This window comes from Coffea eugenioides, chromosome 1 (assembly GCF_003713205.1).
Source record: "Coffea eugenioides isolate CCC68of chromosome 1, Ceug_1.0, whole genome shotgun sequence".
NCBI classification, from domain to species: domain Eukaryota; kingdom Viridiplantae; phylum Streptophyta; class Magnoliopsida; order Gentianales; family Rubiaceae; genus Coffea; species Coffea eugenioides.
In genome coordinates, this window is record NC_040035.1 from 13,808,959 (window position 1) to 13,830,732 (window position 21,774).

General features: G+C 37.3%; 2 protein-coding genes across 2 annotated transcripts; one reads left to right on the forward strand and one right to left on the reverse strand.

Annotated features, from left to right (window-relative positions):
• Nucleotides 1-604: 604 nt before the first annotated feature.
• LOC113782777 (30S ribosomal protein S9, mitochondrial) lies at nucleotides 605-5,892 on the reverse strand. Its single transcript, XM_027328702.1, has 4 exons — nucleotides 5,086-5,892; nucleotides 2,459-2,899; nucleotides 1,376-1,456; nucleotides 605-1,062 (listed from the first exon to the last, which is right to left on the reverse strand). The coding sequence occupies exons 1-4, from the start codon at nucleotides 5,753-5,755 to the stop codon at nucleotides 971-973; spliced, it is 1,284 nt and encodes a 427-aa protein (XP_027184503.1). The 5' UTR covers nucleotides 5,756-5,892; the 3' UTR covers nucleotides 605-970.
• Nucleotides 5,893-14,121: 8,229 nt separating this feature from the next.
• On the forward strand, nucleotides 14,122-14,799 carry LOC113768290 (protein FAR-RED IMPAIRED RESPONSE 1-like). The gene has a single exon (XM_027312578.1). The coding sequence runs from the start codon at nucleotides 14,122-14,124 to the stop codon at nucleotides 14,797-14,799; it is 678 nt and encodes a 225-aa protein (XP_027168379.1).
• Nucleotides 14,800-21,774: the final 6,975 nt, after the last annotated feature.

Consider the following 21,774-nt stretch of genomic DNA (forward strand, 5'->3'; position numbering starts at 1 on the left):
GGCAATTTTAGCTCTGTATCCAACACAGAAACTTTATCAGTGTTCTCTTGATTTTACTGTCTCTCATGCTTTTGTTAGTACTCGCAAATTGCATATTCCATTGTTTATCAACTGTCAAAGCGAAGCATAATTGGGATGAACTTGTAACATTGAGGTGCATTGTGCCTAAAATAAAATGTGAATGCGTAATTTGATAGATTTTGATGACTTCAAGTGTAACTTGTCCAAAACATAAGTCTAGTGTTCAGAGTCAAACGTTGAATACGTAGAGAGTGCAAAGGTAAAGTTCGATCTTTACTGTTTAACCTCGGCTATCGTTTGGTCTGAAGATTTCTGCAAACGAAAGTAAGGACAGGAAACATATAAAGTTTAGGTCCATCTTCAATATTTCGATAATTTTCAGAATTGGTTATGGAAAAATAATGATTAAAAACTAGCAATCTACTCAAGTTTAAAAAAAAAAAAAAAAAAAAAAAGTGAATGATAATACCTCACAGTTCAAAGACATGGGGGCTTGAATCTTTAGACTTTACCAAACAATCATATACTTCTAAATCTTCAATAATAGAAGTTGAAGAGAGGGTGCAGGTAAAAGATAAGCACAGAATAGAACTGAGGAAGAAGTTGAATACACTATCAAACTGGAAAAATCCATTTCCAGTTAAACAGCAGCAATTCAGTTGTCTCGCCAAAACATTGCTTTAAGCAACAGGTTAAAATTGGTACAAAAAATGACAGCATTCAACTATTTCACTGACTTGTTTGACAACCAAAACCAGCTGGGGGGTTTCCAGGGTGATGGGTGCAGGCGAACATTAATAAAATGAACAAATTGCTTTGACAATCACATCAATGCCCATGCGCTGCCATTGAACACTCCAGTTACAAGCTAAACTACGTATCAGGCGTCCAATTTAATTTTATGTCAACGTATTGTAGCAACGAAACCGTGACATAGGCAAGACTTGCTCTAACGCTTGACCCACTGGAAGCTCTTTCTTGCTTTTGCTTTTCCAGGCTTTTTCCTTTCAACAACCCTCGAATCCCGTGTCAAAAAACCACCTAAAAATGACAACTGACAAGGTCAAAAGCTCCAAATTTGACATATAACCAAACGTGAAATGCAAGAAGGCAATGTTTCAGGTCGCAATAGAACACACATTTGACGTACAATTATACAAACAAAATAATAGATTACTTTTGATTTAATCATCATGTTTTCAAGATCAGTACATGCATGCTTGTACTCCTTAAAAAAATTCAGATTTGGTGAAGAAAGACCAAAAATCTAGTCTTTCCCTATTGTAAGATGGAAGAAGCAGCAAAAGGTGAAGAAAACAATTAAGAAAGATAACACTGCTCCAAGTAAATGTACCTTCTCTCAAAGGAGGACGTAAATCTGGTGCCCAGTTTTGCAGTGCCCGGCTGACGCCCAATTGAATAGCACCAACCTGACCTGTTCCGAAGAGCGAACAATAACAATTAGCTGATAACAGGAGAAAATTGCTAAAGTTGAATTGAATCATCAAATAACTCGTCCTAGGCAGGTAGAATGATTCCACACACAGCTTGCATGATTAAGGAACCATGTGGTTTTAAATTTGCTCAAAAAATTAATCCCACAGTAAGGACTAAAACCTCAAACACCACCAACCAACCTCCCAAAAGAGACCCCAAAAAAAAAAAAGCAATAATAATAATCAAAGAAGAAAGACTGAAGCAGAGCTAAGTTACATAAAAGAAACACTGGGGTTTCATTGGTTATCAAAGAGCCGCAGAAATAGCCTAGGATTCAATGCAGCCAAAAGAGCACCAAAGAATAGGGTCAAAAGAGGAACCAGGTCCAGATGTATTTCACTATTTTGAATCTCAACAAGTCTTCTTACTGAAACCTGACTGAATTAACCCTAAATTAACAAGAGAATTCATGCAATACAATGCTCAAAGATTTCATAATCAATATAATTCACATTCTTTCAATTTGCCTTTTTCGGCTAAATTTTATATTTGTACAACAACTCCTGAGCCAGTAATAACATGACTAGGAAGAAAAGTACATAAAAGTGGAGGCCAAAAGGAAATAGTGCTCTGATGTTTATATCAATTTTAACAACAATACCATGCAGGTTATAACTATGAAAAGAAGCTCGTGACCAGCAAATATGCAAGATGCTGCAAATTTGAATTCAGTAAAACAGCAATAAGAGAGTATAAGCAGTTTTATGTGCAGCATGAATCATTCAGATTAATATTAAGAAAACACCAAAACACACATCAAATGCATCTTTCCTTGTAAACTAAGTCTAACAAGTGCCAAAAGAAAGAAAAAATGGCAAATCAAATTCCTTTAAAGCAAACCACAAAGTGTCTTGCTTTCCATAAAAGATATATTTTAGCGAAAGATTAATATAGCACATAATTTTCAGGCCTGCGAGAAGTAAGTCAATGGCATCCTTACCTGATACACCACCCCCTTTTACAGTGCAACTCACGTCCCACATACCCAATGTCTTAGTTTCAGAGAAAGGTCGAAGAAGGGCAGCTCGATGATCAAGCATTGGGAAATAGACATCGAACTCTTTGTCATTCACTACAAATTTACCATCACCAGGTAGAACCCATACTCGAGCTATACTGCATTTCCTCCTTCCTGTCCCATATGCCCTTCCCTTATCATCTACTTGCCTGACTCGCGCCTTTGCAGCCTCCTCCTGCTTCTGGCGCTCGATTTCAGCTCTTGCGGATTTTCTTGTACTCTTTGCATACCGCATATCTTCAATTTCTCGCAGCGGAGGAAGTCCTTGAATTCCTTCAAGGTCCTTCAAAGCAATCAAACTATCCAACATAGCTTCTGTGATTCCAGAAGCTGCAATAAGATCTCCAAATGCACGATTTGGACCTGCAACAAGAGGATTCGTTAAGTGAATCCAGATGCTAAAAACAAAAAGATATGCATCACTAAGTCATGCAGCTGATTATTAAGATTTTTTGAACTGATAAAACTATATGTGAAGCTTCTACATCAAACATACTGAAATGCTTTGAATGATGTGTGCAAAAAGTAGAATTTGTAGGCACTACCTGCAGGTGACAAACTTTAGCCAAGGTCTTACTTCCATAAACCGTTGATTGAAAGCAAGTACTAGTTCCTACTATATTTGTCTGAGCAGGCCATCTAGCTAGTATATTCACTAGTGAAATTCAGGAACAATGTTCTACTAGGGAAATAATGCTATTAGTAAAAAGATGGCCAATTCCAAAAACTGCCAACTAATATGGGTAAAGCAAAACATGGACACTATGAGACAGTTATGAATAGGAAAAACAAAACTTAAAAGTCATCAAAAAGACCATTATTTAAATGAGGATGATTAAAATCTATCGGAAAGCCAAAAAAAGTGCATAAGTAAGAACAAAAAAATCTAAGCATGAGTCTATAGATAAATTAATCATAAATGGATGACATTTTTAGCCTCATAAAGCTCAATTGAACTTTTCCAATGTCAGTTGTATTCAAAAGTCTGAGAAAACTTGAATTTCTATGCCAAATCTGTTAGTTTCAGTTGCTCCAAACATATAAAAGTGTATTAATCTTCAAATCTATTATTTGCAGTACTTTTCCAAGAAAAATATCTTATTCTTTCCGACTATTGCTCTCCTTAATGTATTTTTTTTTTTTTAAATGTTCAACCCCACTTTGGACTTTGGTTTTGGAAGTTTCTTTGACTTAAAAGAGTAGTATTCTATGCATCAAGTAATTAATAATCAGGATGTTAGGCTGCAATACAGATCAAAGATGCAAGTTTGCAAATCAAGTCTCAGCTATTTAGTTACAAATTATGGTCAAATCTTTATATACTTTTCGCTTTTTATTCTGACAAAAGAAACATTAAAATGTCTTTTATCACTAATTCTAATCAGCAACCATGCCAACTGTGTACCAATAATTGCTGCCATTAGCGTTACTCTTTTCTGCGAAAAAGAAGCAGAAAAAGGCTTTCTCAAACTTTTCCACATGTCAAGATCATGTCTGTATAGTAATAATGTGGCAGTAATCCATTTCTCGAGCATTTTTACATCCTGTCAAGATCATATCTGATAGTCAAAGCTGACGTTAACATTTATAACCTCAGGAAACTCATCGAGTCTAGAAAATTGCGAAATACTCCCATTCAGAGCCATGGGGTGATAAAGTTGTTGCAGTTAAAACTGCATCCCCAGTATACTTCGGCCCTCAAGACAGGAAGGAAGCTGTAAAATTAAAAGCTTTCTCAGGACAGCATGAAGGAGCTGATTTCAGCCAATACACAGGCTACATGGTGGTGAATTTGAATGTTCTGGAGCTTTTGTTATTAGTTTGATGAGTTGCATCAGAATTTTTCCACCAAACCTCTAGCGCAGTGGCTGAATGGAGTTACTAGGATTTCAAACTACTATTAGCTTCCATTTGCCTCATCCTTCGGGCATTATGTAACTCATGCCTATCAATTCTTTGCTTTCATATTTTCCTTTATTCTATTAGAGCCATTTCTTAATAGCATTCATTGGAATATAATTAGCCATAGTAAATCCTAAACTGACCTCAAATGCAATTCAAATAGCATGTAGGCAAGTTATAGACTCCAAACCTCATTAGCCTGAAATTTCCAAATATATATATATATATATATATATATATATATATCTATTATGTGGCCAAGAACCTCGATAACACACAATCAGCTCAAAACGGGAACAAGCTAGATAGCTTTCAACAAGAACAGTCCACTTAAGCATCCATACTTAAAATACAGAATCCTATACAATCATCATAACCACCAAAGGGTTGAAAACGGATAAAAGTGTATTATTTCAAAATGCCCCTGTTCAACAACTTTTAAGCATTGAATCCCCCACATAATCGTCAGAACTAACCAAAGAGGGTTCATCATGCACGAAGCTGTATATACTAAGAAAAGAAAATTAGAAAACCCGCTTGGGAATCCATAATAGAACACAGAATAATGTCTACCCAAATATATCCCATAAAGCCGTGAATTTGTACACATAAATATGCATCTACTACGTCAAAGCCATAAAATTTACCTTTAAGAACATCAGTAAGAGCTTTCTCCTCAATTTCCAGCTGCATCTCCTCCTCTGCACTCCTCTTCTTTACCAAATCCTCCCCTCTAGAACCCTCCAATCCCCACTCCCCACTTTCTCTTCTTTCCTCCACTCCTTCTTCCCCTCCGACATCAAACAAATTCCGCTCATCTTCCTTATCCTCCCCAGCAAAACTCCACGGCTTATACCCCTCTGCTGTTGCCCACCCCTCGTGACCATCTCCACCACCCTTCACTTCTTCCATCACCCCTTTAAATTTATCAACACCATCATCAACGCCGCCACCCGAATCCAATGATTCTGCCAACCAAGAGTCAGACCCATTTGCCGATTCCTTCACTTGCTCCACGTGTTCATTATTTTCCTCCGATTCTACCCCGAAAATGGACTCGATGGAATCGTCTGCTTCGGACGACAGCTGCCACAGATTTGGAATCGAGTCTTGCCTATCACCATTGTTGTTGTTGCTATTGTTGCTGGTGGAGTAGAAATGAGGGATTTTGGAGAGATTGGGGTGCGGGTATATGGGTTTGATTGAGGTTAACGGGTTTTGTGGAAAGATGGGATTAGGGCTTTGAAGGTGAATTTGGGAGGAAATTAGGGTCAGAAATCGAAGATTGGAGGATTTGCTGATTAACCGAGAAAGCATGGTTGCTTCTAGTGTGGAAAGTGGAGTGAACTCTCCACCGCGGGCAGAAGAAGGGATACCTTTATGGTAGTGTCACGGGCTGCTTGTTTTTCGGAACCTGCCTATGATAGGAATGCCGGCACAGAGCGACACGAGTTGGGTTGCAAATAGTCCAAACCGATACGTTAAAGTGTTGGAGAGCGCGTGGAGAGGAAATCAAGCAGAATCGTGTGCGGATGGAAACAAACAGCACACTGACTTTCGTACTATCTCGTAGGTTGGGACAGGAAGTGTTATTGCAGGCTAGAACCAGAGGCATTTATGTATTTACAAATGTACCCATTACCAATGAAAAAAGAGTGAATGGCCCAAAAGGTCACTAAACTATTAAAAATGGCACCCTTTGGTCACCAAACTTTTTTTGTGACCCAAAAGGTCACTAAACTCACAAAAACACGCCAGCGGAGTCATTTAACCGATTTTCAGCGGTTTCTCATCCGGTGGCATGGACAATGTGTAGTGGAGGAATATAATAAAGGGGCAAAAATGTCCGAAAGGTTATTGGAACAAGTGAAGCCCAAAATTTTTCGTTCCCAAAGTTGACCAACCTCCACCCATAGATTGACTTCATCTCCAGCAGTAAAAGTAGTGACTGCAACCACCTCTAGAGCAAATCAAAATAGGAAATAACGAGATTTACAGCCTAATTAGTTCATTGATTCCTTTTTTTCATCTCACACAAATCTTCGTTCAGTCTGAGGAATTGAAGAAAAAAAGCAGAGAATAGAGAAAAAGGTTCAACAGGGAGCAGAAAAATTCCATCTCAAAGCGAAAAAAAGCTGGACAAAGGGAATATTTTTTTCCCCAGAAAAAGGAAGAAATTCAATCGCAAGCGAAGACTTGGGAGGGCAACCGCAAGACATCAGATTTGGAGAAGCAGAAGTCATCGATGGTGTCGATGGCCTAAAGCAGCCTTATCATTCCCTTCATAATCAGTGGCTTCCTAGCCCATTCATTACCTTCCTTTCCGTTAACTATTGAGTCGATTTCATCTCATCTCCTTCGACTGAGCTGCATCTGTCCTTTACGCATTTAATTTCTTGACGAAATGCCTTTCACTTTCGATCGAATTCCTCTGTTTTCCCCTTCGCCGGAGCTTGACTAGAAAGACGAAATAGCCTTGACTTCATTCAGTGCGCTACCTAGAATTCGATTCTTGACTGGTGCTATCTATAAACCAACAATCTAAAGCCTTGGGCAGAGTCTGAGCTTATCTTCCGAGGGTTAGGTTCAAGGGCTGGTCTCCTTCGCTTCTTCAGAGTAAGACTCTTAGCCAACCGCCTGTTGACTACTATTTACATTGCAGAAGGGAAGAAAGTGAAAAGGCCGATTGCAATTGAATATGATTCCTTTGCTGCGACATCCAGTCTTGGTGGATGATCTCCCAACAAGTCAAGCTTCCTTTACCCGGGGCTAGAAATCCTTCTCACGAAGGAAGTGGCTTTTCTTTCGAGTGCTAGCTTTCTACTGCGGCACCACCTACATTTGGCGTTCAACGAGCACTCGGATCTTGACCTGACATCAGTGCAATCTCAGATTCTCCCGCGAGTCGAAGCTTTAGTGACGTCGCTTCGGGGATTGGTGCGACAGATTTAGGAACCACGAATAGGAGGAAAATAATGAAGGAAAGATGTAAGATGGGGCGGTGGCGGAGATGAAGGATGGATTTAGATTTGTTAGTGTGAGTATTAATTGACATTTTTTAGGATTTAATATTTGGGCTTGCAAATTTGAAGGCGATAGCTAGGGAAATGATCAATTGGTCAACTTTTGGGAACGAAACAATCTATGAGTTCACCTGTCCCAATAATCTTTTGGACATTTTTGCCCATATCAGAATTTTCATTCAACTCAAGACCCTTGGAACCGGATGAGAAACCGCTGAAAATCGGTAAAATGACTCCGCTGGCGTGTTTTTGTGAGTTTAGTGACCTTTTGGGCCGCAAAAAAAGTTTGGTGACCAAAGGGTGCCATTTTTAATAGTTTAGTGACCTTTTGGGCCATTCACTCATGAAAAAATGATGCAAAAGCCTTGGACAAAAAATGTACGTAAAGAAGGTACCGAAATTTTAAGAAATAATAAATGATTATCGCACACGCGTGGGGGATAATCATTTGGAAGAAGGAAAAGTGGAAGTAAACGAAAGGATTGAAGCCTTCATTATATTTATATACATATATAAATTTAGTACCAAGTGTTGAGCTTAAGCATGTGGGAAAATGGAGTAGTAACTATCGTTATGGAAAAAAACAGTTTTAGACATGATATAATAGGTTATAATAATTTTAGCAACCATTTGATTACCTGTTGGACTTATCCACTTGAATAGGATTATGCGTAAAAATAAGGAAGTAAGTTTGTCATCTAAAATAGTAAGTTAACGTAATAAACTAGTTACTTTTGCAACCCAAAAGGTGAATTGAAAGTATTATGAAACATACTTTTTAAAGAGATAAATTACAATTTTTATCCTCAATATACTTTTGATGGAGTAAGTTTTTACGAAGTAATAGTATGTTTTTATACATAAATAATTATTTTAACTTATAACACAGTAAATTTGATTAATGACAAAAACATGCTAATTTATGACAAAAATATTCTATTATGCTTAAAAAACTTATGCCAAGCCCATAGTTTAGTGTTATTTGAAATAATACTAAAATGTTTTATTAATGATTAAAATTGAGTACCGTACGTAGAAAATACTGTTAAAATACTTGTATAAATACTTGATCGTATGTGAATAAATTAGTATTTTTGAAATTTATATATAATTAAATTTTTTCTGTTGCAGTTAAAAAAAAAAAGTAAGCGAAATTTTTTGTTGCGCAGAGCACAAAAATCCACAAGTAAAAATAGTTGGTCTGAAAGGGAAAGATACAGCTAAATATCATTGTTTAAAGTACTAAACAAATAGATGTAAAATGCTGGTTAAAAACTGGTACTTTGACATATAATAAAGGAAAGTCATAAAAAGCAGGTCATTTATGGAAAAAGTTTTCATTAATAAAAATACCAACTCTTCACGGCTTTCTTACCCGTCCTCCAAAGTATGAGCAAAGTGCCAATAATTGAAATAGTGTTTTTTTCGATTTATACAGAATTAATTTGTTTTTTTTTTGCTTTTTTTAGAAAATAATGAAAATTTTTTATCAGAAAGCACATAAGTCAAAAGGATTGGTCTAAAAAGGAAAGGAATAACAGATATGTACAGTACTTGTATTTCACGTTCGAAGGACTACAATGCTGTTTTTGAAAAATACCCCGAAAAATATCTAATCCAAACGGAACCGATTCTCCATTGTTTAAAATACCAAATCAGTGATTGTGTTTTAACTGTTATTCATTGGTATCCTCAAGTATCATTTTTTCATCAAATACCACCTCTTTAACAACCATTTTCCCTTAAAAAATTTATTTATTGGATAAAATAAAAATAAACCGATTTTGCAATAAAACAGTACCTTTTTATAGCTTTCCTCCATTATAAGAACAGAGTACTCAATTTTTCATAAAAAAATTTATTTATCGGATAAAATAAAAATGAACCTGTTTTTCAATAAAACACTAACTATTTATGATTTTTCTCCATTATAAGAATAGAGTACCCATTTTTGAATAGAAAAATTTATTTATCGGATGTTATAATAATAAACCCGTTTTCCAATAAAACATTAGTTCTTTTTGGCTTTCCTCCATTATAAAAACAGAGTACTCATTTTTGCATAAAAGAATTTATTTATCGAATAAAATAAAAATAAACCCATTTTCTAATAAAACACTAGTTTTTTATGACTTTTCTCCATTATAAGAACAGAGTACCCATTTTTTTCATAGAAGAATTTATTTAGCGGATGAAATAAAAATAAACCCGTTTTTCAATAAAACACTAGTTCTTTATGACTTTTCTCCATTATAAGAACAAAGTACCCATTTTCTCATAAATAAATTTATTTATCGGATAAAATAAAAATAAATACATTTTTCAATAAAACAGTAGCTCTTTATGACTTTCCTCCATTATAGGAGTAGAGTACCCATTTTTTCAAAAAAAAAATTATTTGTCGGATAAAATAAAAATAAATCTGCTTTCCAATAAAACACTAGCTCTTTATGGCTTTTGTCCATTATAAGAACAGAGTACCCATTTTTCATAAACAAATTTATTTATTGGATAAAATAAAAATAAATCCATTTTTGAATAAAGCACCAGCTACTTATGGGTTTCCTCCATAAATTATGTATTTTCATAAGTTAATTTATTAGTTGGATAAAATTAGAATAAGATTAGGTTGAACAACAAATTACCCTTTAAGATAAAATTGAAATACATGAAAGTAACCTATAGCAAGTTTTAACTCCATTTCCAATACAAAAATATGCTACAAATTCTTTTTGCAAACGCAAGACACCTAATTCAAAAAGTCTCAAGAAACCTTTACAACCGTTATGCAAAAGCAAAATTTTTAGCATCAATTTGATTATCTGTTGGACGTATCCACCTGAATAGGATAATATGTATTTTCTGGGACACGAGACATAATAAGAATTAAACTTGTATTAATGTAGACCTAACAAAATGAGAGAAATAGCGTAACAATTAATACAATAATAAGAATAACAGAGTTCGTATAATAAAATTAGTATAGTCTAGAATTTTTTTTTTGTTCACATAGTTCACGAATATGAGATTGAACGACTAAAAAACAGACATGTATATCTATCTATATGTATTGCAGAGGGAATTTTGGATAAGGAGCTTTCCAAATTGTCATGTTGTCTAAATACTATTTTATTAGAATTTTACATTTCTAAAATTAAGAAATGTTTATCTAGCAACTAATCTTATAACTGCTCATACAAATCCTATAATCATGCTCATGTTTTTCCCGCATTTCCCTCACGTTTTCCCCATTAACCCATAAAATTAAACTCCTAAATTAGGTAACAGATAATAGCCACCCATGTAAAATGATATCTGCAAATTCTAATTAATGTCTCACATTTACTGCTGACTTTACTGATAGTAATAACTAACAGTTATTATTGACATTCACATCTCACACTTACCACATTACTCATACTAATAACTAACTGTTAATTTAAGAAATTCGCAACTACGAAAGCCACATATCCAAAATTTAGGAGCATGTTTAAATTCTAATTTTCACAATTCAACGTATTTTATTGTCATAATATAGTTTACTCTCATAATCATTCACAAAACTGATGCTTACTAATCCAATTGACCCATTTCATTTGGCATCATATAAATTCAATACAGTGAAAAAATTATGTAGCATACATTCACCATGGATAAATCTCAGTTACAAACATTTCAGTCAGTGACAAAGCCAAGAATTTTTTTGTAGAGGGGCTAAAATTTTTCTAGAGGGGCTAAAATTGTAAAAACTTAGGAAGGCTAACTTCGTTTTATACAAATAATTACAAAAGTGAAATAAAATTTTTAAAATTTGAGGGAGAGTGGAGTTATGGCCCCATTAGTCCCTATTGGTTCCATCATTGAACTCAATGGCGTTTTAATTTCAAATCTGCAAGATTACAAAGGAGAAAACAACTAATCATAAAACGAATTTATACTATAGTGATGGCACTGAAATATTTTAAGAAGGTTCAACAAGTTCACTTATAAGAAATACAGGTCTCACTGAATACTTGTTTGTAGTATCATGAAATTATTTTTATGTGTTATGTTCAAAATAATTTTCATCTATTTAAATATATGACATTTAAAAAAATCAAATATTAATTATAATTATAAAGAGATGTAAAAAATAAATAACTTTTTAAGAGAAAATTAATTGAAAAGTAGTAATTCACACAAACACGCGCGCATATATATATTCTTATAATATAAACTAAAATTATAAAAATTAGGAGGGCTAACGTCGTTTTACACTAATTTTTACACAGTATGAATTACAATTTGGAAAACTTGGGGGAGGGGGGAGCTATGCCCCCCATTAGCCCCTATTGGATCCAAACATGATTTCAATGGCATCTTAATTCCAAACTTGCAAGATTACAAAGGAAAAAATAACTAATCACAAAACGAATTTTACATTATGGTGATTGCATTGAAATGTTTTAAAAAGGTCAAGCAAGTTCACTTCTAAAAAATACAGGTATCACTGAACATTTTTTGATAGTATGAACTGCACAAAACATTCATTTGTATCCATGTATCATTCGTTTTGTAATAAAAATCTTTATTATTATTTTAAGATCCATGTTCCACAGAAATGCAATTCTTAAATGATCTACAAATTTTGTCATACTTTAAACTATTGGAGAGTACGTTTACTTCAACTAACATTAGGTTTTTATTCATTGATACTAAATCTTAGTAGTAACATGGTAAATTTTATTGACGATTAACACTTACTAATTTTTGCTTTAGTTTGAGAACAATTTTACACTAAAAACTATTCTCAAACTAATATTATGAAGTTTATATCAATTAATGATAAGAGGTTTTATTAGTCATTAAGGCTGCAAGTACCTCATGAGGGTAAGTACTCGAAATGTACCTATATAATAACTGATTATAGATATTAATTCACTCTGTTTTTATAATGAAAGAAAGCCATAAAGAGTTAGTGTTTTTATTGAAAAATGGATTTATTTTTATTTTATCCGATAAATAAATTTGTCTATGGAAATATGGGCACTCTGTTCTTATAATAGAGGAAAGCCATAAAGAGCTAGTGTTCTATTGAAAAATGAATTTGTATGTATTTTATCCGATAAATAAATTTATTTATGGGAAAATGGGTGTTAAAGAGGTGGTATTTGATGGGAAAATGATACTTTAGGATACCAATGGATAACAATTAAAACACAATCACAGATTTGGCATTTTAAATAATGAAGAATCGGTTCCGTTTGGATTACATATTTTTCGGGGTATTTTTCAAAAACAGCACTATAGTCCTTCGATCATCAACTATAAGTACTATACGTATCTGCTATTTTTTTCCCTTTTGACTTATGTGCTTTTTCATAAAAGATTTTCATTCAATTTTTTTAAATGAAAAAAATGAATGAAATATGTATACATCGAAAAAAATATTATTTTAATTATTGCCACTCTGCTCATATGGCATGCAAATTTGTACATATAGTGAATAACAAATTGTGAAGAACGGAGAGCGGGAGAGGCGAAAAAAGAAGCGCCACAACTGCTTTGGAAAACTAATCCAGAAATAAAGGTAACGGACTCTGGGCACTGTAGCTTGTTTACTTTCAGTGTACCCCCCAAAACACGACTGAACCGGGGAAAAATTTGTACATAGCTTTACCGTCATTCGTTGTGAATCTCCAACAAAGTCTGCCAAGGTACAGTGATATTTACCTGTAAGAACATTGTGTATATCAGAAAATTGTTCGTCACCTATGATGGCATTGAATGATTAGCTCCATCCCTTATTTTAGGTTTCTGAGCTTATTTGCTGTCATTGAGTCGCATGGTTCAATCCCCTGTTCGTCGCGGGTTCTTTGGAGGTAAGGCAGCAGTGGAGAGTGTCAATTAAGAAAGCGTATTCGTAAGTGTTTATGGGGGTGTTTGGTTTTTGAATGTCGTAGGGGAAAGTACCATGGAAAGTTCCGCATAAATCTCGCACACAATGGAGACATGGTATACAATGTGTTTGAATGGTAGGTAACGTCGGGGCTGCAAATGGAAATGGTGGAAGGGCATCCATCGGGCAGACGGTATGCTGCCGCGCATGCCGAAGTTGAAGAAAGTGCTAACAGATTAAAAATTGTCCATTCAACAACGAATTGCAGAACAGAAGGGATAACAGGGCAGGGGGCTGTAGGGGAGCATGTTGGTGAGGATGGGGCAAATGTAAACGCTGCATTCGAAGGTATTGATGATATAGATGTAGGTAGCATGGAGTTTGAAAGTACTGAAGAGGCAAAATCATTCTATATGATGTACGCAAGAGCAACCAATTTTAGGGTGCGAAAAGGGTGCAAGAGAAAAGATAAGAAAGGGAATGTCCGAGTAAGGTCATGGCTTTGTAATAAGGAAGGCGAAAGACTTCAAAAGCACCTGAACAGAGGCGACCGAATAAGGGAACCGAAGGCAGTAACAAGAGTGAACTGTCAAGCACGTTTGAAGATTCGATTAGATGAGGTGAAACAGAAATACGTTGTTGTAGAATTTGTTAGTTCACATTGCCATCGTTTGTGCAGTTCTGAAAGTGTTAGTTTCATGAGGTCTCATAGAAAGGTTGGGAAGTCGGACCTGCAACAGGCAGTAGTTATGCAATAAGCAGGCGTAAGAACAAATCACATTATGAGACTACTAACTGTACAGGCTGGAGGATACCACAACTTGGGTTTCCATGAGACTGATACGTACAATGCGCTAAATTGGCAGAGGCAGGTAGCAGTTGGTGATGGGGACAACAATTCGACAATTGCATTCTTGTCAGGCAAGCAACGAGGCGATCCGAATTTATTTTTCAAATATTCTGTAGATGGCCATGGCCGTCTGAATCGCCTGCTTTGGGCTGATTCAGTGTGTAGAGATGACTACAGATGTTTTGGTGATGTGCTAGTGTTCGACAGCACGTATAATACGAACCAGTACAGATTTCCATTAGTTGTGTTGTGTGGGGTTAACAATCACTACTCCACATGTATCTTTGCGTGTGCTTTTATCGTTCGTGAAGGAGATGAGGGATACGATTGGGTTATAAGTACATTCTTAGAAGCAATACATGGAAGACAACCGATAGCAGTTGTGACAGATAGGGACAAGTCAATGCGAAAGTGCATTAAAAAATTAATGCCCACAGCTAAGCATAGACTTTGCAGCTTCCATTTAGAAATGAATGCAGCCACAAATGTAAAGGACAAAGAGTTCCTGCAGGCATTCAAGACCTGCATGTTTATGAATTGTACAGCAATAAATTTTGAAACGAGGTGGGCAGGGGTTGTGAGACGTTTTGGGTTTGAAAATAACGAATGAGTTAAGAAGATGTACCGGAAGAGGGAGCTGTGGGTTATGACTTTCCTGAGAGGCAACTTTTTTGGAGGAGTGCGAAGTACTCAACGGTGTGAGAAAATGCATCAAGTCTTAAAATTACATCTCACCCCGAAGTTGAAACTTTTTAAGTGCTTTCAAACATACGACTTGGCCGTGGGCCGTTTGCGGTATGAAGAGAGGCGTCAAAGGGCTGTGACAGAGCACAGTACCCTTGTCGGAGCGACACATCTACAGGCACTGGAAAAACATGCTAGTGAAGTGTTCACTAGATCCACTTTTGTTGTGATACGGGAGGAAATGAAAAAGCAAGGGTTATTTTGTAGGATTAATGGCACGAATGATGGAATCACCGTTGTCCACTTCATGAAGCATCCGTACAATTATTCGTATTATACTGTGGTGTATAACAGGTTCACGGGACATATGAGTGCTCCTGCTTGAAAATGGAAACACATGGGCTGCTTGTTATCACATGTTTCGTGCAATGCTATTCGAGGAACTGAAAAGGATCCCTTCAAACTGCATCATGAAGAGGTGGACTCGACAGGCAAAGGAAGGCATAATAAGTGACGAGGCGGCTGAAACAAGCAGCCCACACCTCACAGAGATGTCCAGATATTCTACACTGCTGTTGGCAGCAAATGATGTATGTAGGAATGCGTGCATGACGTCGGACGGATTCACAAATGCATTGGAACTGTTCCACAATGAGGCAGTTCGAGCTGAAGAGCTGCAATGCAAGGGGCACAGAGGCGAGGGCTATGCAGCTGTGCAATTGACCAATGAAACAGGGGGTTAAAGGGATTGGGTTAAGGACCCCGAATTCATTGGAACACGAGTCATGTGTCGAGGGAAAGCGAGGTAGGCAACAATATCTATGGCATGTTAGTGGAACATCTCATGTACAATGCATTTCGGCACACAATGCAACTGTGTATACATAAATAGGCATACATAACATATGTTACTTACTATGGAACACAAAAGGGTGAGTGTGCAGTTTAGTCCGATTTGTTTTGTTACTAATGCAGGGGAAGAGGAAGTGAGCTAAACGCGTCTTCAAAGCGCAGAGCCACAGACAACGATGTTCATCATGCAAACAGTAGTTCCACTGCTTATGCACAACTAAGTAATACGGGGACGACATCCGCTGGCCGAATCATTGTGCCTAAAAAATGGAGCTCCAGCGACCAATGGAGCCCATTGTACGGATTCAGGTTGGAATGGATTTTATGTGCAACATATGGACTATGGTCTGTATACAGCCCTCGCTACCTTTGCTGCTAAGTTCTGCGTACAATTAAACTCATGTTCATGCCCTTCTAACTAATGCGTACATCTTTTCGTCGAATGGTGACATAGTTGACAAGTTGTTGGCTTATTTTGATAATGTAGGAAGTAATATGATGAAATGAACATAATATCACTAAAATTGGTGGTAGGTATAATTTGTATAGTTCGGTGGCACTAAGTGACACCGGTAAGGTATTTCAAGGAGAACACATTGTGTTCTTTAAATATTAGCCTGAAACCCTGTGCACTCGTATACGAGCGCGTGTGCTAATATGGGATGTGTAACTGGTTGCAGGACATGGATGTGGGAGGAGCAGATAGCGTACGGCAGAGGAAGGCAATGGAATCGATAATGACTCGTTCGTGTCGCATGTCAATACTTTTTTTAACTGACCACCATTATTTGAATTGGATTAGGGAGGACCGGGCAGTGTGGATGGGTTTTATGGCTTTATCCTGCATTCACCATGCCCTTCCTCGTATGAGGTATTCATGCACATTGTAATATTTTTTGAATGTTTGGCCATGCAGTGGACAGATGTGTAAGCAATCTGTAACTGTGTTCGGTATGAGGTAATTTACATACTTTGTAGCCAGGTTGGGTAGGTTGATCAACCGCCAGGTGGACCTGCTGATGCCTTTGTACCAGCATCGACCGACGTTGCTGATTGGTGAAGCATGTTGTTTTGGGTACACTGAATTGGCAGTTACTTTTCTGTGGAAATGTGCACCGTTCACTACTTGTTTGCGGTTGACAAAAGTAGGTCGGTTGTTGTGTACTAATGTGTGAATCTAAATATACTTTTGTACTACTATTTGTGTTGGGTCTTCTGTAATGTGCGAAGTTGAACTATATGCATCCTGCATTTGCAATTCGTTGGTAAGAATTCATGTGGTTTGTAGTCCGGCTTCATCAAATTAATGTGTAATGGGATAAACGTTCAGGTGTAACCTTCATGTGCGACCTAAACATTTTGCAGTTGCATTTGTTTTGACACCTCAGTCACAATGCAACCGGCATTTGCATTCATACCTCAATTGGTTGCATATAAGCGATAGAAGTTAGTACATGTTTGTTTAAAAGGGGCCTGTGCTGCCCAAGTTTAACTGACAATGGAGATTTACGAATTTCACCGCATCTCCCGCGTGTGTTAACTGCAGCGACGTGAACATAGGCAGGGCAACAATCGGTTCCATTCAAGAGTTGTGCACCTGGTCCTCTCAAGCTCCCAAAATGTGTCGACAATACGTTTAACGAGCTGTGCACATACGGACTCAACCCATGAGATCGGGTTGAATGTGCATCTGTGCATGGGAAGACATTGTAAGCCACACTAACCAGGTTACTGACTTCATATTTCAAATTAACCTCTATTTACAAAAACAGTAGTCGTGGCCCTAAAATGAATCTTGACAATTGGACTATAACCGTAAAAAGTACCACTCCACCCTAATAAGGCAACACGCATGTTTAGGTTTGTTCGACAGATTTGAGGAATACGATATTTACAAAGCAGGGGACAAGCACCGAACACAATAACCGTCGTAGCTAACTGTCCAGACCTTTCGTTAACAAAACGTTCTATCGTAGGGGTTGTCTGTATGATGGCATTAGATAATGCAAGTTCCCAACCTTTGGCAAATGGTGTGCATTCCAATAGTAGGCCAACGCAATGACACCCACACACACAACACTTAGTACCAAGAAGCACTTGTTGTAACACCGTAGCTTCCTGTACAGCAACTATTGCTTCTCTCCGCATTCTCGCACAACCATTCACAAACCTTCATTCCCCTTTTCCAATTCTGCCACCCTACGCGTCAAACACTGATTCCAGTCTATGGCATGGACGTTCGTCGCCTGCAGAGCCAAATTGGCTTCCTTTAGTGTACATATCTTCTCAGCTGCTAGCCTAGCGAGTGATCTTCCCCTGTTGCAGCAGCTATCAACATCGACCCACCTAAAAAAGAGCATTCGTGTGGCAGCATGCAAAGGGGGTTTGTGGCCCCTCCAGTATAATTGCATAAGTAGATGAGCTATGTATAAACTTTATGTGATAACAGGGAACAAATCGGGTAATTACTGCATGCTGCAAATCTACGACTTGGGTTGCTGTGCGTGAAAGAAGTTTGTATACGGACAACCAATCTACAGCGACATCGCAGCTCTGATGTCGCGGTGGAGTCTTCACTTACAGCTGCAAATGTCGCCATGTGAAATGTAGATGTGGTTTACAATGAATGGGGGTTCAGTACCAGGGAATTGGTACTTTCTTTGTACAACCGCAGAGATGTTACCCAAAGGCAACTGTTGCGGTATGATGTTATATGTACTTCGTGAAAAAGTGGATGATGGATACAAGAGGGAGAGAGGAAGAAATGAGACGAATAAAGAGTGAGAGAGTGAGAGAGACCAAAAGAGAAGGGACGCGACAGTGGCAGTGGTGGTGTATGGTGGCGACGGTGGTGGTGACAAAGAGAAGAAAGGGGAGGAATGAGATGGAGAAGAGGGAACACGAAAAAAGGAGGAAATGAGATAGAGAATTCGTGAGACAGAGAGAGATGAGGAGGGGGTGGTGGTGGAGCGGATAAAATTGGGAGGAAGGAGATGGAGAAGACTGAAAAGGGATAAAATCGAAGCACGGAGGGGGACACCGAAACAGAGGGAGAGGGAGAGAGAGACAGCAAAGGTGATGGCGGTGGCGGCGGGTGGTGGCTGGAGTGCTTGTTGGAGGGGGAAGAAATGGGAGGGGAAAAGAGGACAGGGAAAGATGAAGAGAGAACGGGGAGAGAGAGACAAACACAAAGACAGAGGGAAAGAAAGAGAGAGAGAGAGATGTGCAGACAGAGAAATAGACAGACGGAGAGGGCGGCAATTGGGGTGGGACTACTAGTGGCTGTGGGTGCGGGGTGATGGCAGGCATAAGAAATGTTGAGATGGACTAAATAAAAGGGAGCAATGACAGGGAGAAGAGAGCAGTATGAAAGACGAAGAAAGAATGGAAAGAAAGAGACAGAGAGAGACAAAGACAGAGACAAAGCATTGCAGACAGAGAGAGAGGGAGAGAAAGAGGGGGTGGCAGTAGGTGGTGGTGGAGGTTCAAATTCATTATAAAATATCTGAAACAAATGTTAAATTCTTAAAAATTTCCAAAGTTGTACCGTAAATAGTGCGTTATGGCTTTCCTCCGTCATAAGAACAGAATTCCCATTTGAAGTTAAAGACATGCATTTACCGGAACTTCTATAAATAATATAGCAGCAGACTGTGTGTTGTTAAAACACCAGCTCTATATGCATTTCCTCCATTATAACAACTGAGCAGCCATTTTTCCACAATAAATTTAATTTATCGGATCACCAAAAGAGTTAACCCATTCCCTTGTAAAACACTAGCTGTGTGTGGCTTTCCGCCTTCATAACAACAGGCTGGCCATTTTCCCATAAACCATTTTTTGTTAACCGAAAAAATAATAAACCCGTTTTTGGTAAAACACAAGCTCTATATGGCACGTCCAAAATCTATAACAAGACTGTGTACCTATTATCCCTACAAAAAAATCCATTGTTGACACAAAAACAAACCACGTTTTGCATCAAACAGCAGCTCTATATGGCTTTCGTCCATTATAAGAACAGAGTATCCAATTGACATATATACAAATTTATTCTTCGGATAAATTGTTGCCGAAACCCGTTTTGCACTAAAACACCAACTTTTTATGGCTATCCTCCATTACAAGAACAGAGTACCCATTTTGCTATAGGCCCAAAATTACTTTAAGGCATGAAGTTAAATGAAACACGCTTTCCAATAAAGGCACATGTCTTTATGGCTTTTCTCCATTACAAGAACAAAGTATCCAATTTGCTGAAATACAGATTAATTCATCGGCTACATTTAAATTAAACCCATGTTACAATAAAACACCAGGTTTTTATGTCTTTCCTCCATTACAAGAATAGAGTACCCATGTTGCCTGCGCGCCAAAATTAGTTGATCGCATAAATTTAAATTGTACCCGTTTTTCACTAAAATACCAACTCTTTATGCATTTCCTCCATTACAAGGACAGAGTACTCAATGTCCCCATATAAAAATTTAATTTATCGCCTACATGTATATTCAACGCATTTTGCAATAAAACACCAGTTCTTTATGACTTGCCTCCAATGTAAGAACAGAGTGCCCATTTTGCTTTCCGGTGAAAAATACTTTATGGCATAAAATTGAATTGAACCCGTTGTCCAGTAAAACACCAGCGGTTTGTGGCTTTCCTCTTTTACAAGAACACAGTACCCATTTTGCTTTCAGACGAAAATTAGTTTGTGGCATAAATTTAAATACAATTCGTTTTCCACTAAAACACTAGGTTTATATGGGTTTCCTCCATGATAAGAACAGCGTACCCAATTCATATACACACAAATTTATTTTTCGGATAAATTGTTGCTTAAACCCGTTTTGCACTAAAATGCCAGTTTTTTATGGCTTTCCTCCATTACAGTAATAGAGTACCAATTTTGATTTCGGTCCAAAATTACTTTACGGCATCAAGTTCAATTAAACACGTTTTGCAATAAAGGCACAACTCTTTATGCCTTTCCGCCAGTACTAGAACAAAGTACCCAATTTGCCGAAATACAAATGAAGTCGTCGGCTACATTTTAATTAAACCCGTTTTGCAATAAAACACCAACTTATTATGGCTTTCCTCCATTATAAGAAGAGAGTACCCTTGTTGCTTTCGTGCCAAAATTGCTTTATGGCATAAATTTAAATTTAAATTCAACCTATTTTCCACTAAAACACCAGTTTTTTATGTCTTTCCTTTATCAGAGTACTCAATCTCCCGAAATAAAAATTAAGTTATCGGCCACATTAAAATTATACCCGTTTTTCAATAAAACACCAACTCTTTATAACTTTCCTCCATTATAACAATAGAGTACCCATTTTGCTTTGGCCTCAAAATTGTATTATGGCACGAATTTAAAGTAAACCCCTTTTCTAAAAAAAGTTCAACTCTTTATGGCTTTCCTCCATAACAAGAACGAAGTACCCAATTTGATGAAATAAAAATTAATTTATCGGCTACATTTAAATTTTACCCGTTTTGTAATAAAACACCAGTTTTTTATGGTTTTTCTCCATTATAAAAATAGAATACGCAGGGAAACATAAATACAAAGTATTTGTCGGGAGAAATACAAAGTACGCAGTCTGTGGCCCCATAAAAATCCAGCTCTTTATGCCTATCTTGCATTAATTTAACAACCTATCCACTAGCCTAAAAACTAATTCAGTTATACGATAAATTAAGCTGAAGGCCCATTTTCCAATACAAAACCTGCTCTTTATGGGTTCACAATAAGATTTGCATCCCTCTAACTGTGTGTTTTTGCCCTCCAACAAAAACAGTTTACTACCTCCCAAAAATTTGAAAAAATTGGAAAGCAGCAGACTCAAACGGAAAACCTTTGAATCCCATCCTGACCCGTACTCTGCCACCACCAGTCGCGACTTGGTAAACATGCCCCCCGCCGGATTTTCACCTCTTCTCGTAAGTTCCGTCACCATGTTTAATTTGCCACAATTTCATTGATGTGTGATTCAATTTGTTGTGTATTCGTTTGCGTTTGACTGGTGGCAGCTGGCTCGTG